At 35.2% G+C, this 18,609-nt stretch overlaps 1 protein-coding gene across 1 annotated transcript in view; it reads right to left on the reverse strand.

Annotated features, from left to right (window-relative positions):
* The window catches only part of kdr (kinase insert domain receptor (a type III receptor tyrosine kinase)), a 70,153-nt gene that overhangs the window by 48,278 nt on the left and 3,266 nt on the right, over positions 1–18,609 (reverse strand). Inside the window, exons 2-3 of the mRNA XM_039751211.1 lie at positions 17,379–17,475; positions 15,916–16,130 (exon numbers count right to left, since the gene is read on the reverse strand). Of these exons, the coding sequence (XP_039607145.1) occupies positions 15,916–16,130; positions 17,379–17,475 (312 nt within the window). The remainder of the gene's footprint in view (positions 1–15,915; positions 16,131–17,378; positions 17,476–18,609) is intronic.

Genomic DNA, 18,609 nt, shown 5'->3' on the forward strand with positions numbered 1-18,609 from the left:
AAAATAACCTCACTAACCCCACAAAATAATCTCACATTGCATTTTGAGATGCAATTTCAAACTCGTCTAAGTTAAGAAGGTGCTCTACATGACTGTAGACATTAATTCAAACATGAACCTTCTCAATATGCAAAACTGAAAACCAGCTTTAAAAGGGGCTTTATGATACAGCTGATGAAAAACAACAGTAGTTACCAAGAAAAGCAAGATTCAGATGCTAACCAGATAATCAAACCAATAAAATACTGACACTAGTTATGCAGGCAAAAGTGTGATATTTTTGGCTGCTGTTATGTCAGACACAAGTACCTAAAAAGGTTCAGCTTAACTGCAACACCTTGCCTACCCTTTAGTTTCTAGCCACACTCTTTGAATAGCCTGCTGACCTATTGAGAGAAACAGACAAGGAGATGTGCTTGGTATTTAAGACAGAAGCTAAGACAAACTGGTTTTTAAATCGACTGAGGATTGCTATTAAAAATGAGGAGGCTAACCATTATAATTAACAAGAGAACTATACTTCAAATAAAGCTAAATGTCTAAGACTACAAAGCTATAAATCATTACTAGAAAATTAGAGCCTAAAACTATACATTACCATTTGGTCACAGATTAAATCTGTAATCTTGGACAAAGGACTAATGGTTTTCATCATGCAGATTCTGGTGCCTCATGGGAGGCAGTTCCCTGAAACCATGCAGCACCTCCTAGTGATTCATTAACTACCCACAAAATTCCAAAATGCTGGCATGGAAACATTTATGTAAGGCAAGATAAAAATTCTTAACAGTTTAATGGTTTGGTGCTACATTTTTGGAGAGCTGACTGAATTGTTTTCTGATCTCATCAAAAACTTTTTGTGGTTGTGTCATAAAGTGTTTGTTGAACCATTTTACTGGCAATTTGACTGTGACAGTGAGGGTCAAAATAAGAGAGATATTATAAGGAGCAGAGTTGGTTGTAATCAAGCATGTCTTTGCTCAATCAGTTGACTTTAAATATAATTAATTTTAATTGGGCAGAGAGCAATTAGTTTTTGTCACAGTACCAGCTGGTATTAGATAACTTTGTTCATCAGATAAATAAGGTGTCTTATATTAAGCATTAGATTTTGGTTGAAAAACATTCAGTTTCAAACATTTGTGAAAAGCAGGGAGGAACAGATCAGTTTTTTTTATTATACTGTATTGCGTTTTGTTTTTTGTTTTTGTTTTTTTAATAATGGATAATTTAGTCATAATACTTCCACATTATCTAAGACCTGTTTTTTACAAAATGTTTGAAGGCAATGTTTTATTATGCAGATTATGGCACAGTATTTAGTTCTTTGATATCAAGAAGAACTGATTACTGTAGTGATTTATTGTCACTCTGTTCCTATTGTTCAATTCTTATTCTCCAAGCAACTCAGAAGAGAGCAGCAAATATTATCCATGGAAATAAAATTGACTGTGCAGTATAATACCAGCTTTTATATCAATGAATTGACCTCCATTTAAATTTAGAGTTTATTTTAAAATCTTCTTTTGTCATACACAAATAATGCCAGTTTCTTGAGAAAGCTATCAAAGGCCTGATGTTTAATATTTTTCTTTTAAATAATAATCACAGATTTAATTATTTTAAAAAGTATACTTTGCTGTCTGAACATTTTTGAGTGCCCTGTTGAAGTTATATCATATATATGCTCCTATTGGTTTCAACAGCATTGTAAACATCAAAAATTGGGTGATATCCACAAAAATAACATCCAAACTAATTCATTTAATTATGTCACTCACACACACACACACACACACACACAAAATACCAAGGAAGTGGTGAACAGTAAACTTAAAATAACTATAACATAAAATAATTGAAATATAATTTCCTAAATCTTTCAGTATTTGGGTCCACTATATTGGTCTTTCCTTCTGCAAATACAATCACATGACAAGAAGTTAATCTAAATCTAGACTCCTTTTGATAATAACAGTAACAAACTATATTTAATTGAAAACTGCTGGACTTTCAACTACAGCCTAAAATTAATGCAGTTACATTATTGTCAGATAATAAGAATTTAACAACAATATCATCCATGTCAATTTAATTGCTTTCTTGATTATAAACAGCTAGACCTTTTGGATCTTTAACAGAAGTGTTTGTAATTTCATCTAGAATACCTAGGGACAACCAATTCTTTCTTTTATCTATCCATTTTCTATTTCTGACCAGGTTCAGAGGAGCTGGATTCCATCCTTGGCTGCAAAACAGAGACATCGCTGAACAAAACCTAAGTCCATCACAAGATGCACTTATGTACTTTCTCATAATCACACACATTGGTTTAATTTCAATGTGGCACAATGCCATTGCTGCCTCACAGCTATAATGTTTAAGACTTACATCCAGACCTGTCTATGTAGAGCTCTCTCCCATATACCAAAAACATGTGTACAGAAAAACATTCTAGCATGTATGCAGGTATTTACACTTACCGGGTTTCGATCCTATATAATTGTGGTCTTATTGAAGAACTCATTTTAAAGTACTAGCATGGATCCACTGTACTAATTCCTTTAACAATTTTAAAACATTTCAGCCATGCCACTTCTTAATATTAACTTAAACTAAACTAATTCAAATAAAAATGTTCAACTCCTTCAATCTTTCCTCATAACTCATTCCTTACAGGCCTGGAATCAGCCTAGTTCCTCTTCTCCGGATGTTTGAAATACTCCAGGTGAGGCCTTGCCAGAACATTATATAGCTTAAGCATAACCACTTTTGACTTGTACTCTACACATTGTGCTATGTAACTATGTTCATTTAAATGTTACATTTTTATTTCCTATTTGTACTACTTTACATTTAGTTATATTACATTTTATCTGCCACAAATCAGCCCAAGCAATGTATCCTGTTTGAGTCCCTTTGTAATGACTTGGCTAATTCTAGAGTGTCTGTCATTCCACATTGTTTAGTATAAACTGCAAACTTAATCAGCTTGTTTTTTATACTCATTTCTAGATCATTTAAGTATTAACAACAGCAGCAGCCCGAGCACTATCCCCTCAGAAAGGCCACTTTAAACATCACCTAAATCTGATAAAATCTGTTCTTTACATCATTATTCTTTGCTTCAAATGCTTGAGCTAATTTTGCAGCTGTCTGCATAGAGATCTCTGAATCCTTTTAGTCTGATGCCCAGACTCTTATGTGGGTTCTTATAAAGAGAGCCTTGTTAAAATCAAGATAAATAATATTATATTTATCTTCATGATCCTTTTGCTTCATCACAGAATTAGTAAAACATGACCTTCCCCATTTGAACCGATACAGACTACTCACTAACACAGCTGTTTTTGTCAAGCAATGTCAAGCGATGCTCAATCTTTTCCTTAACAATTACTTCTATTAATTTACCCATGATGCTAGTTAAGCGTACCTGCCTATAATTACTTGGACTCGCCAGATCACTCTTTTTTAGTACAATTAAACAATATTTGCTAACTTCAAGTCATTAGAAATCTTATGAGGATGTATTGACTTCTGAAAAATAATAGGATTTCAATGATCACTATCCGTATTAAGTCCCCTAGGATAAACTTTAACTGGTCCTTGCAATTTGTTTGACGTCACCTTTCTAATCTCAGCAGCATTTCTCCATCTAAAATTTCCACATCACCAAGTTAATCTTTGGCAGTCTTAGTTTCTTTTTAGAGGATATCCACTTCTTCACATGTGAAGACATCAAAAAGATGAAAGTTTACAGCATTTGCTATTTTACTGTCTGTATATTTTAATTTACCCTTAGTGTTCCTAATACATTTCACTTCCTCCTTTATTGCTCTTTTACTATTAAAATAAAAAAGTCATATTTTACTTTTCTGGAATATTTCTCTTTAGCTGCTTTTTAGTTTTACTAATATACTTTTTAATCATTACTCTCAAGCTCTTGTACTTCCAAAGATTAGTTCTGAGGTCCTCTGCCTTGTCACCTAATAAAGCTGTTCATATTGTTGAACCTCTGAAGTAAACAAGAACCCCAACATACAGACAGAGAAAACCAGAAAACACTACACAAAATACACCCCATATCTGAAACAAATTAGAGTAGAAGTGCTGTGACACACCAGTGCTAACTGCAACACCATAATTTCACACATTATATGGTACAGCCTAAGCACAGTTGGTTTTTCAGGTTGAGGTAAATAACTCAATAAAAAATAGAAGAGCAAATACAATATTCTGGGATTAACAAGTGAACCACGGCACAGTGGCTAACAAACTTCTTTTAATGGTCTAAAGAATATATATACAGTACCACCATTATTAAACATAGATTTTATGTTGTCCTTACCAAATAAGCCCCACAAAGCAAATGTGCAAAACACACACAAATAGACTTCATAAGAAACCAAAAATGTAGAGGGCTTTGCTTCTTTGGAGGCAAACATTGAGTATAAAAAATCAATAATAATAATACTGGCAAATCAAGATTTGTATACAACATCTAATAAACTTGTATTTCTGATGTGAAGGGCTAATGTGATTTAAAAACATACTTTTAATAACCTTTTCAAAATTTTTAGCATTTTTATGTCTGTTTAATTCTCTAAATATAGTCTGCCAGAAGTCATATGCCAAATGAGCACAGTCATCTTATTATTATTGTAGAAACATCCTGCTGTTCTAATATCTTTGCACTTTACTCTGGTCTGTAAAGCAGCAGGCCTCCAAAGTAAACTCAACAATAATTTTTTCAAACTTTACCATTTAAATCCTTAATGAAAACTTAGTATTTCAAAGAGAAACCTCTTAATATTGCAGCATGCATTGTTAACACAGAATTAAACTTTTTCACCCTAAATATGATAGCTGGGTCCAGCCCACTTAAATGACTTGCACAGACTCATTCTTTGCCTCAATCTGTACCTTTTTTGTCTCATGATAACAATATCAAATGACTCATAGCAAATTGTATTCTTATTGAATGCCATATGCCAAGGCTCTGGAATGGAAGACCAGCTGGGTCATTTCCTTAACAATAAATTGGTTAAAGAATATACCATGTCATTTCCTTTATTTGTTTTTGGGTTTTTTCTTTAACTCTCTGAGAGAAAAAAATGTTTGATTGAAGTAAGAAAGACTGTTGTTTGGTTAAAAAACCCTTCAGAGATCTTGTTCTTCTTTATTCATTTTATATACAGTATCAAATTTTAATATTTATGCATTTTATGATACTGAAGGATAGATGGAAAAATATTTTAGATACTGTACTAACATAATTTATTAACATGTAACTCACAGCATGTTCCACCAATACAAGATTTCATGGAATTCAGATGTTGTAACAAGAATACCAGTACCAAGAATTTGTTGGCAGCATTCCGGTTGCAATATTCTTCTTACTAAGATACATAAATAAAAACATTATTTCATACATCATACTGCCCCAGGCTCCCCTGGAGTCAGAGTAGCATGAGCTGAAATAGGTTAGTTTTTAGACATGGCTTTTGCAGTAAGTTGGACACTCAGCATCATAAATGAAAAAATGCACTTTGCCAAAATGCAAGCCATAAAATCATTTTTTATTCTTTTAACTAAGCTATGGCCTACCCAGGAGTAATAAGCAACTAGTATAAGAGAGAGTTATGTGTAAAATAAAATGTAACTAAAATCACAAGCAAATTAGCATATTCAGGCATGGAAGACAATGATGTAGTGACTTAGGGCTGCTGCCTCACAAATCAAACAATCAGAATTTCTAAGGCAATTTTTGTAAATTTGTCTGTCTGGGCACTAACATTTTCTGTTTCTAGTTTTCATGAGTGACACTAGTTTGCGGCCATAATACTACTAAGTTGCTGCTAGTTACATTACGTGTGTGCCACATGACATGTGACATCATGGCTTTCACATTATGGCTGTTTATATTAAAAACATCTAAGCAACTGTGCAACAGATTTAGTGCTTTGAAAAAATTATATAGTTTAGATCCTGGTGTTAACTTTGCTTTTTTTTTATATAAAATGGAGCATAATTTTGTCCTGTGACTGTTGACTACTGTACTCTGCTCCTAGTACCATTAAAAAACAAACAACAGTATTTCCCTACTTAAACTCCCCGAAGTCTTCTATGGAAAGTTCTCATCAATTGTTATGGTGTCAGTGGAGTTTACATATTTTGCCCTTGTTCCATATGGGACTTCCTTTGGGACTCAAATTGCTACCTTCATCAAAAAGATGTGAATGTTAGACTGAACATGGACTCTAACTGGCCTGTTGTGAGTGCAGGTGTAATTATGGTCTATGATTGACTGACATTTAGTTGAAGGCTGGCTTCTGTCTTTGTGAGTCTGCCACTCCCTATGACATTTCATTGGTCTAAGTGAGTTAAGAAAATGGATGGATGGAATTATAAAAGAGAAGAAAAAAAACATGTTAAGAGAGGGGAATATTTGTTTTACTAATTTGTCTTACTTGGAATTTCCTACTGATGCAAAAAGTTTATGACATTATCTGCTTTTCATTTACTGTATATCTCAATTACAAGATGATAGTGAGACAGAGTCATTCAAGCATCATGTCAAAGACATAAGACAATTCTGAATAAAACAGTTTACTCCAAGCCGCATTCACAAAACTACACATATTCACAGCATGTTAACATAAAATGCTCGCAACTGGACAGAACCTAAAGTATCAGAACAAAAAAAAAATAAACATTCAAACTGTGGAAGGTCTAGATCCATGTGTGGTGTCTAATACTATATAAATCTGTTTTGAATGACACTTAATATAAATAATTGTAATGTTTTACATATAGAAAGGAAAATATCAAGTATAAATAGGTAAAAGGTGATGCCTGAAGTAATAAATAATATTGAGTCTTATTGGTCACTGGCCACAACAATCTATCTATATATATAATTCACTAAGGGCACGCATGACAGTGAGCACAAGTAAGACAGAGCCATGCCCGCCAACTCACAGAGCCCCGCCCGCCAACTCTAAGACCATGGGATATGCGCGACAGAGCCCCGCCCTCCAACTCTAACCCTCCTACCACGTCATGGGATACGCACGACAGAGCCCCACCCACCAACTCTAACTCTCCTCCCACGTCCACCCTCAAAACCTGTCCCGCCCACACACAGCCGAAACGGCATTTCTCGCCAAGCATCTACAGTACACTTAAATCGCTCAGTCCAATCCAACAGTAGCTGTATGAAAGGTTTTCGAGGAAAACCCTAGGCAGAATGTACGATGCTACAATGCCCCGACATTTCACACCAATGTTGCACCGATTTTCGTCGGAGAAGATGGCGAACCGATGGTTGAAAGGGACATTTGCATCTATCCCATAGGCAACTCCTGTAGACAGATTTCCACGCTCAATATGAATTGGAATCCTAGGGTTTACCCACTTTTATTCCCTTATGGAGAAATTGGCTGGCACAAAGATTTACAACATGTTCCAGATAAAAGAACCGCCAAACAAAGAAGGCTTACTCAATGCCAATTTTACGCGTACAGATTAGCAATGAGGAATATATCTAATATTTTGCACTCCAGCGGCGAACTATTCCAACAGTACGTCGTAGATGCGTATGTTAAAACAGAGGGCGCGCGACTCAACTATCTCAGATTAGATCAACAAGATCTGCGTGTGGAACAATACAAAGGACTGTCAGACACACTGCAAGCAAACGCTGAAAATGAAACGTACGTTTAGGCAAAATGATCATATTACCGTCCACATTTCCAGGAAGTCCAAGATACATGCAACAAAACTAGCAGGATGCCATGGCCATAGTACATAAATTCGGACAGCCTCATTTATTTATCACTTTCACATGTAATCCTGCTTGGCCGGAAATTCTACATGCACTGTCGGATACCCAAAGACTGGAGCACAGACCTGATATCCCACATGCTGTTTACTCTTCACAATAATTCTAACAACCAGTCTTCAGCCACGGTCAGTTGTACGTGGCTTTTTCTAGGGTTAGATCTTTCGACTCATTATCTGTCGTCACCACCAAAACACCTATTCACACCTGCGTCTTTCAAGAAGTATTTATTTCTTCTTGATTTCTGAATTCCTTTCTCACCGTTTTCCGTTCCTATTCTTACACCGCCGTATGCTACGGCAGGCTTCGGCTAGTACACTATAAACAAGTAATTAACATGTTAATAGGTTGCTTAAGTTTTATTGCATATTGTATGAAGTACAAGTCTAGAGGAATTATATTTAAGGTATTGCTTATTAAAAATACTTCTTTAATATGTTGATCTATTTTTGGTCTTCATAGTGTAAGATATAACAGTGTAAGGAACAGTTCACAGAAGAGATTTCAGACTTATCCCTGGAATATTGTCCATTCATCCATTTCCTAACCCGCTGAATCCGAATACAGGGTCACGGGGGTCTGCTGGAGCCAATCCCAGCCAACACAGGGCACAAGGCAGGAACCAATCCTGGGCAGGGTGCCAACCCACCACAGGACACACACAAACACACCATGCACCAATTTAGAATCGCCAATCTACATGTCTTTGGATTGTGGGAGGAAACCGGAGCGCCCGGAGGAAACCCATGCAGACACGGGGAGAACATGCAAACTCCACGCAGGGAGGACCCGGGAAGCGAACCCAGGTCTCCTAACTGCGAGGCAGCAGCGCCACCGTGCCGCCCTCCTGGAATATTGTGCATGATCTAAGTCTTAAATAAATATAAACTAAGCTAAAGTATTACAGAAATATACAGAATTATGAAGGAAAAAGTAAGGTGCATGACAGACGTTACTAAAACATTTGTATGTTTGTCATGGTAAAGAGTAAACCTCTGTAACACTTTACTTAAGCAGTATAGTTAAAAGCTGCACCTTCAGAATGTTCACATCTTAACTTGACACTATTTTAAATTCACAGTATAACATGATTCTCTTCTTAACTTGACGCTGTTTTATATTCACAGTATAACATGATTCTCCTTATTATGTTTTTAATCCCTATCACCTACAAAGTCCTACTATATCCAGAAAATGAATGTGTAATAGGCATGAAGCTGCACCATTCCCGGTAAATACTTCTCCTTTTAAGAATCCACATGTGGAACAATTTAAGAAATGTACATAAAAAAATGAATGTAGTTTTATAAATTTTCTTTTCACAAGTTAACCATAAACTGTATTAATTTTTCTTCCAGCTGTATCTTCTTATCTTACATTATAGTGTAAATAAATACAATTTATTTGTAGGATGTAAAATGAGTTTAAAGTATTTTAAAATTTGTCAATAATATTAGGATATTGTACCGTGTTAGCCATTATGGATGTACTGAGAAGTCAAGCAAAATGACACCTTTTGTTGGCTAACTAAAAAGATTACAATATGCAAGCTTTCAGACAACTCAGGCCTCTTCTTCAGGCAAGATGTAATACAGAAACTGGAATTCCCTGTCTTTATATAGACACTAGAACAGATACAGCATTGGAGACATCTACATGTTGGGATAGGTTTTAATTCACACCAACCAGGAAATGGAAAAAGAGAGTTTAATAAACAAATCTTTAGATTATAAAGATGAGAAAGAAAAGACTTGTTAGGATTAAAAAAAAAAAATAAGCAGGTTCGAAAATGTTATATTACAGTAACTCTAGGGAAATTATACTATGTAATGTGCACATGTGTAATGTTTTGTATATGAGTGTGCATTACAGCAAGATGCTTTAATATAAAATACAGTACAAATAGCTTTACAAAGCATCTAAAAATAAAGAACTGCAAAACAAACTAATAAAGCAGTGTTTTGAATATACCATAAATAGTTGCATTCATTCCACAAAAGAGCCTTGTGACTAGTCTTAAAGAGAAGACTTACATTAAATCCTTCAAAAGGAATGCAAGTGCAAAACTGGGGTTTGGTAAACATCATTTTACACAAAAAAGATGATTGCTACAATGGGAAATTTAAATATAGAATAACACAATGAGGGTGTGAATGGAAAGAGACTTGTCTTTGAATTGCGAGTGTAGATGAACAGGAAACTGCTGAACAGCAGAGATCTTAACAGCCAGAACTGGTTACATGTTCCCATAATTTAGAGATACCAGGCATTAATAATACAGTATTTTTGATGCAATGATCTGTACTTCTGCAACATAAGACACACTGTAAGTGAATTCTGCAACTGAAGACCATATCAACAATTTACTGTATATGTATTGGTGATCTCAAAATTATATTAAACAAAATCAAAAGAAGAATGCATAAACTGGAAGCCCTACAACATCTCAGTTATCAAAACAAATACTGAAAAACACAAAAAATATCTTAGTAATTTTTAGTAGTAAAACAATGAAGCTCAATATACACAAAAAGTGTAGAATCACAATCAACAGTATGTAGACCAAAATCTACTGGTACAATCTGGATACGGTTTCAGGCATTTAGGATGGTAATACTTTTATTCAGTTTTCACATTAAATTTATAATCATGCTATACATACATGAAAATTGTACCATAATAGAAACACATAATGAATGCATCATAGACAGTAAATACAACATCAGACTAGATATAATAAACACGCAGGAATTTGTCAGTATGAGTAACTTTTGGGTACCCTCATGACTGATTTAGCAGGCTGTTAGTAGTCCAAAACCATTTGGCTTAATGGAAGAGTAAAGAATATGACTGTGCAAGATGGCAGAAATCTTTAATAATATTGGTCACTTTTCTTGAGAACAGTCCATTATAAGTGCTTTATTTTTGGGTTGTGATAGCCACAGATTTGCCTTCTGACTCACAGACCCAACACACAAAAACCTACAGGCATCACACCAGCAGTTAAAACCATTTACAATGATATGTAAAACATATAAATCTACCGAAAACCAAAAGTCAAATTCCTGACACTTGTCAGTGCTTTCTAAAAATAATATATTGTATCTACAATATGTGTAATAATTAAATATTTGCAATAACACAAGATTATTAAGTAAAAGTATCTGCAATCTCAGACAATATATAATATAATATATAGAAAAGTCTCTGGACAAAACACTTTACATTCTGCTAGGTTTAGTGAGCTGCAATTGATAATTGAATTAACTTCTTAAAAATAAAGTCATTTAATGGGCAATTACATCTTGTTTTAAAATAGTTTATGTACAATTTATATCTTTAAGCATATCTAAAAGAAGAATTACATTTTCAAATGCAAGGGAATGAAGACTTTTTCTCTTGAATAAGTACACAGAGTACAAAATATCAGGGATACAGAAAATTCTTGTCAAAAGCAGTCCACCTCTCAACTGTATTAGCTTACCCCACAATGAGTAAAACTACTGCATGTGGAAAACATATTACACAAAAAACACAAACTACATTGTGACAAACCAACTCTGTACACCTGCATATACTGTTTTTTTAGAGATGTCCAAAGTGCAAATGTCAAAAAAAAACTCTCAGTAGTTAATCTATAAAAAGGCTGCAAATAACTTTTGAAATCAAGTACTTAATAATGTAAATAAAAGAGTTCAAGTACAGTATTTCTATGTCAAAAATAAATTAAAACCCTCATTGACTTTGAGGAATCAATCAAAAACGCTGAGCAAATTAATATGAAGTGCCAGCAATAGGCAGCAAAATATAACATAAAGTCATCAAAACTTCAGAGCTTAACTGACCTCTCAGAAATGTGTTACATCTAATAAGGTCATTTCTAAATTCAGTTAACAGATAGCGCAAATAACAATTGAGCAAAGATTCAATTTTCTTATTATATAGCGTGCAATAAAAAAAGAACAAAAAAGGAAAATTCAGTGGGTACATTTCTTGCTCGTAATGTATTTTCTGCTAAAATAAAATCATTTATCATTCTCATGCCTTCTTAAATCCAGTTTAGGTTGCAGGGAGCTAAACCCTAGCCTGGTAGCACTGGGTGCAAGGCAGGAACCAACCCTGAGTAAGGCATCAGGCACTCATCAAGTCATTTTGTAAGTGTCATTTACTGTAACTTAGCCTATAATTTGTTGGCAAAAAACTCATGCAGACACAATTAGAATGCACAAGCTTCACCCTCCTATTGCAGGATTTGAACACAGGTTGTTAGAACTGTGAGGCAGCAGTGTCACCAAACTGTACCATATTAATGTGAGGAAATAAAAATCAAAATATTAATGTGGTAAAGTGAGTAAGAGGTCTGTGGCCATACATGGTTTTTAAATAAACAGTGTGGCTCAGGTTTGTGGGTGCACACATGCTGCTGCAATGCCTTCCTCCCCGGAGTGTTTCATGGGGAAATTGGTTGATCGTGCATTGATTTCCAAATGCGACCAGCTCAGCCATTGTCTCATTGGCACTAGACACGTTGTTGAGCAAAGCACTGTGTAGCAGGAGCAATCAGAGCTCTGAAGGTCCTGCGGTGACCCATAGAGGTGGCAGGACAGAGGAGTCAGACTTGGATGGTCTCAACGGGATACCAACTGAGCTGGCTGAGGCTGAGTCAAAAGGTTGACTGCACTCTTCTGCGTCTCTCTTCTGCTGAGTAGACCCATCAGGTTGAGCTGAAGAGATAGCAGAAAAGAGCACGGGAGACATGTGGAGGTTAGGAGATCCTGTGTTTTTATTCCTGGTTTTCAACTGTTGAACTTATTTAGTGTTTTTAATCTTCCAGCACTACAGCACTGATTTTATGGCTCATTTATAAACTTATTTATCGGACATCGGTTACCCACTGACTTAAAAGAGGTGGGATGGGATTCTTCCAATTGAACAAGATAACTTTATGTGCAAGTAGTGAGGTGAAGACGATTACAGTTTGTTTGTCCTTCTCCACTTTAATCCCATCTGGGAGTACACCAAACGCAGCTGTTAATGGTTTAGGAGTGACTGGGACACCAAGAGTGTTTGAGAGGCATTTAAAGATTTTTGTCCAAAACAATGTTGATTTGATGCATGCCCAAAACATGTGGCCCAGTGAGGCCGGAGCTCAATTGCAATGTTCACAGTTTGAATCTTGCCCTGGATACATTTTAAAATAATTGTAAACTGGACAAATGCACCTGATAAAAAATGTAAGCTGAATGATTGAATTCAACGGAGCTAGGGTATATTCTATACAAAGCTGCCTTCCACTCCTTTTCTGAAATCTTATGTGAAAGGTCTTTTTCCCACCATACCCTGGGATCTTTGAAAGGAAGGGACTTTCACAAGACCTATACACGCTGGCAGCACTGCAAGGATTATATTTTTTTGATTTTTCCAATGCCTGCAATACCATCCAGCCATCCCTTTTAAAGGATTTACCAGAGAGATACTCAGATGGATGAGCCTATAGTGTCCTTGATGATGGACCATCACCCAAGACTCAAGGACTGTATTTCTGATAAAACTGTGAGCAACACTGGAGCACCACAAGGAATAGTCCTGTCACCTTTTCTCTTCACTCTGTACACCTCAGAATTTAAATATAACACCAGGTCATGTCACTTAAAAAATTCTCAGATGATTCTGCAATTATAGGGTGTATTGATAAAGGGGATGAGACAGAGTCTAGGAGTCAGGTGGAGACATTTGTATCTTAACATCAGTAAAACCAAGGAAATAGTTATTGACTTTTGCCACACCAAAGAGCATCTGTGTCCAATTACTATTCAAGGAGAGGATGTAGAAGTGGTCCAGTCCTTCAGGTACTTGGGGGTCCACATTAATGATAGGTTGGACTGGTCTTGGAATACAGAGGAACTATATAAGCAAGGGCAGAGCAAGCTCTTCTTCCTTAGGAGATTGTATTCCTTTAATGTGGGAAGTGACATCTTTTATAACTCGGTGATTTCCAATGAAATTTTCTACGATGTGGTCTGCTTGGCTAGTGACATCACTTCAAGAGAGGCCAACTGCTCATTTATACTTTAAGATGCACTCTAGAACCCCTGAAGGTAGTAGTGTAGGGGAGAATTAATACAACACAATGTTGTACATCCTCTCCCTGACACACTAACACTGAGTATGGTACATTCAGCCAAAAACGTATTAAACAGAAGTGTGTCAGGAATCACTATTGAGGCCCCTTTACACCAACAGCAATATATCTGCATAATGCCTTACTGGGACTGTGACAGCCAAGTCAGAACTTTTCTTTCTTTTGAATTGTCTTGCTTTATTGTCATTCCTGTAAGTGTTCTTGTATTTATTTAAAGAGCTTCTGTCAAAAGCCAAATTTCCCCCTGGGGATAAGTTCTATCTATCTATCTATTTATCTAAACTTCTGTCTCTCAGGAATTAATATAGTGTGCCAAAATCTATCTACCTATCTTATTTATTTAATAACAAACTGCTTTGCTCCTTATATGTTTACAGTGGACAATGATGATCAATAAAATACTAAACAACACAAAGCACTTTTTGCATCTACTTTTGTTTATGACTTCTCATTGCCCTAGCCATCCCAGTCATGATTATTGATGTCCAGGTTCAAGGAGGGGATGCTAAGGTCACTGGCAACCTGGGCCTCACAATTAAATATTAATTTTCTATGGATATTGTTTTAAAGTACTTGTACTCACAGTTCAACCTCTCAAGATCCATAAGGATGCTGTGAAGGAAATGTTTTGTATTGACAAATTCCTATATTATAATGCACTTCATTTCATTATTGAGATGATTTTCTTTGATTTTGTTGCAGAACATTTGACAGATACAATTGTCAGTTTCACCAAAAACAGTTCCTTAGACACCCTGAAAGAATTTACTGCTGTCTGTATTTATTTTTTATACTGTTTGATATTCTGTACATTGTATATTATATGACAATTATTTTTCTTTTTATTTATGACTTGTATAACACCTAATATTAACCTATACAGTACTCACATCTGTGGATTTCGGTAGGGTTATCCTGTTTAGCCATGAGACAAATTGCAAATAGAAAGTACTCATTTTATAAGTAAAAAATGACTGACATTGGACACTACTGTATGTGACATTTAGTAGAGTAATAGATTTAAATATATTTGTAGTGTCTTGGTGGTGGGGGGGTTATTGGAAATTTTGATTTGCATATTCACCCTCTGCTGCTAATGTGACTTCCTCATGAGACTGAAGGGTTTCCTGTTATATTTATGACACAAACAGCTGAGTCAAATGAACACTAATGATTGCAAAATGTATGCCAGTATTTTATACTGGTATCCAGTTCAAGATCAGTTCCTGTTCTTAACTCTACCAGCACCCCATCAGTCAGAAGAAGATTAAGGAGGTTATAAAAACAATCAGGTAGAAATCTTTTCAGTATGTTAAGGGAAGTCAAAAATTACCTGTAATAATGTTTGAATTTTTTAATACTGTTGCAAGCAATGGTAACTACAAATACATTTGCAAACCTTTTTTGAGTGCTTTGCTATGTCCCAATTTAGTCCATTTGGACTAGTTGATTGCAGTTTATTATAGAGTTGCAAACATGACCTATCTGTATGTACCAAAGAAGACCAGTGCTCAATTTTCAATTTTTTGTAGGCTAAAGTTGCATCAACAGCACAATTTCATTTCTGAAGCAAAACTAACCTCCACAAGATAAAGCCAACGTGAACAACAACATAATATTAAATGGCTCCACAGAATGAATCAAATATTTGACTCCAAGATATGTGGTCAATACCCTACCACACTGCTGTGCAAAACTGCTCATTCCAGAATCTGTTCCTAATACTGAAAATTTTCTCAGCACTATCACAGGCATCTTTTTTAATATATTGTGTGTTACTGACTGGCCATAACACACCAACATATAACCAATATTAAGCCCATCATTACAGTAGTATCTTTTTGAAAAGGATTCACATAGACACTTTTTACAAATGTGAAGTATACACAATTGCAAATGAAAGCACATATATAAAGTAAGATTTCCATACCTTGAACGTATATATAGATGCTGGACAATGTTTTCCCTTCTTCCTGGGGTAAATCTTTATAAGCACATTTGTAGCTCCCAGTATCATTGCCAATGGCTTTTGAAAGAGTAAGATTTTTACAGAAGAAACCATATCCAGTGCAGTCACTCACTGATATCCTATGCTCAAGACTGCTTTGATTTCTAGGCCATGTCCACTCCAAGATTTGTTGTCCCCTTCAACATAACAATAGTAAATAACAAATGAGAAGTATTCTTTAAATACATTTTAAAGTAGTATATAATGTGATGTTCCAAAATTATAAGCCACCTGTGCAATTTCACTTTTTGATTAGATATAACAGCTGGTAAAGAAACACTTATATAATGTACATAACTTTTGTCCGTGTGCATGCATTGACTATTTAAGGTCACTACCAAGAGCTATCAGGATGGATTTTTTCTCCTCTTTTTTGTATAAACTCTGTAACCTGGTGCAATATGTTTTGCTTCTATTTGTTTTGTTTTCATTGAAGCACCTCAAGTTTACCTTGAGCACCAACATACCAATACACAGTTGCAACAGCCAGAGCCTGTGCCAGCAACATATGGAACTAGCCCTGGACAACATGCCAGTCCATCAAAGGGTATCTTAATTCACACATCAAAACTCACTTACTCATCAGGCCAATTAAGAATTGCCAGTTAATCAGACCTATGTGTCTCAGCTTGATTTGGGAGCAGAATACATTAACTCAAGGAAACTTACTTTAGCTTGGAGAAAATGTCTAAACTTCACACATATAATCAGGAGACATAATTAATAGCATCATCATCGCATTATTACTATCAATGAGGTACTTTGCTACATAAGGCTCTTCACGTTAAGGAAAACATGCAGCAACTAACTAAAAATGTCTTCATTTGTAATTCATTTCCCTTTGGTGTAAATTTATGATGAATATCCTCTATGAAGTTGGAAGTGGAAAATTACCTTACTGAAGGAAGTCTACATGGGCTGTGATCATAATGATCTAATCACAAACCTAACTTGTATACAACCTTCATGAGCCACTGAACCCCAAAGATCTTGTAAATAGTGTTCTCATAGTCGTTGGTACCATTTTAATGACATTACGGTCATGAATGAACATTAATGCTGTGGCAGCAAGCATCATCCAAGTCCTGATCCAATATTTCCCACATTGATGAACACCACAAAGATCTGCCAGGACACTAACCTGAGAGATGTGGTATCCAATATACAGTAGCTTCAGAAAAGTTTTCTTTCACCTTTTTGTGTTTCCAACCATTTTCAAGAAGGCACTGTAATACTTGTTTGATGCTTTGAATGGTATAGTCTATATTTACTATCACTGTAAAACAATTGTGCACAGTAGGTATGCTAGACTATTTTTGTTTTTGTAAATTCCAGAAGTGCATCATTCAACTGCTTTTGGAAATAATTGAGGCATAATTTCTTACCAGCAAATAATCTCTAGAGTATCGCTTGCATTAATTGTGTATACTTCTTCTTTTATATTAATGCTGGGGGCTTCAGAGATGTATCCCAGATTTAGTCCTAAGAGAATTAAAAAAAAAACTTTCAGAATTGACCAACACAGCCACAGCATAGTTTTTAAATGAATATCACAAACAGAGCTAATATGAATTCAGATTTTACAAGACATGTTTTTCCATAGATCAGCAGCAAATCTCAAATTTCTATCATAACAGGAAAAGAAGGCAGATGGCCCCAAGTCGCCTCAATGGCATTGTATTTTCTGAAATCAGGGTGGAGTTCCTGTTTTCGCACTCTAAAGTACAAGACCTCTGCTAAGGATATGAAGCCTGGGAATTAAAAAAGAATTTATGTATTTCTGTATCTTTTAATATATATATAAGTACCAAACTTGTTAAAAAGAGTTAGCTAGGAAGTAACCACTTGCAAAGAAATGAGGCACTCAGTTCATCAGATCATAGATTTTCATATGCTGAAACTGGCAGAAATAGGTTGAATCCCTATTTCTGTGTTACTACAGTATATAATGTGGTACTATTTTTTTCTTCTTTTATCTTAGAATTTTAAAATGTCTTTTTAAACTGAATATCATTTGATGGTTACTTTACAACACCCTTGTGGAGTGTGTCATGTTTAACAGATATATAATATAGTTCTGGGCTGCTTTTCTGTACCCAATGTTACTTTTGTAGGTACTAACTCACCATTACTTGTAACGAAAGCAAAGACAAAGGTGACCTTACTGTAGTATATTTATACATACAATTGATTTTAACCAATAGTTTATATAATTTTGCTTATGTTTTAGCATTGTGTATGTTCAATGCAGTTCAACAGTTCTGCCATTTCTTATGGTGCAATAAATGATTATTATACCAAACTTTGATCATTCAAATATAATTTATGTATACTGTACTCATAAACCAAGCAAAGGTAAAACAAATTCCTTTAACACGTTCATAATGCTTTCTACCTTCTAAATGGAAATTTTGGAGATATTTCACAAAGAAAATATCTCATCAGAACTATGATATGAAAGAAGAGGCTTATCAAAACATATGGAATCTTTACATACATTAGTCCATTTACTATTAGTTGTACAATTCAAATTGGAAACAAAATCTGTTAATAACCTACACCCTGCATCTACAGACCCTTCATTTAGATCACAGACACATGAGAGCATGACTTATC

The sequence above is a fragment of the Polypterus senegalus genome, chromosome 4, assembly GCF_016835505.1.
Source record: "Polypterus senegalus isolate Bchr_013 chromosome 4, ASM1683550v1, whole genome shotgun sequence".
Lineage (NCBI taxonomy): Eukaryota > Metazoa > Chordata > Cladistia > Polypteriformes > Polypteridae > Polypterus > Polypterus senegalus.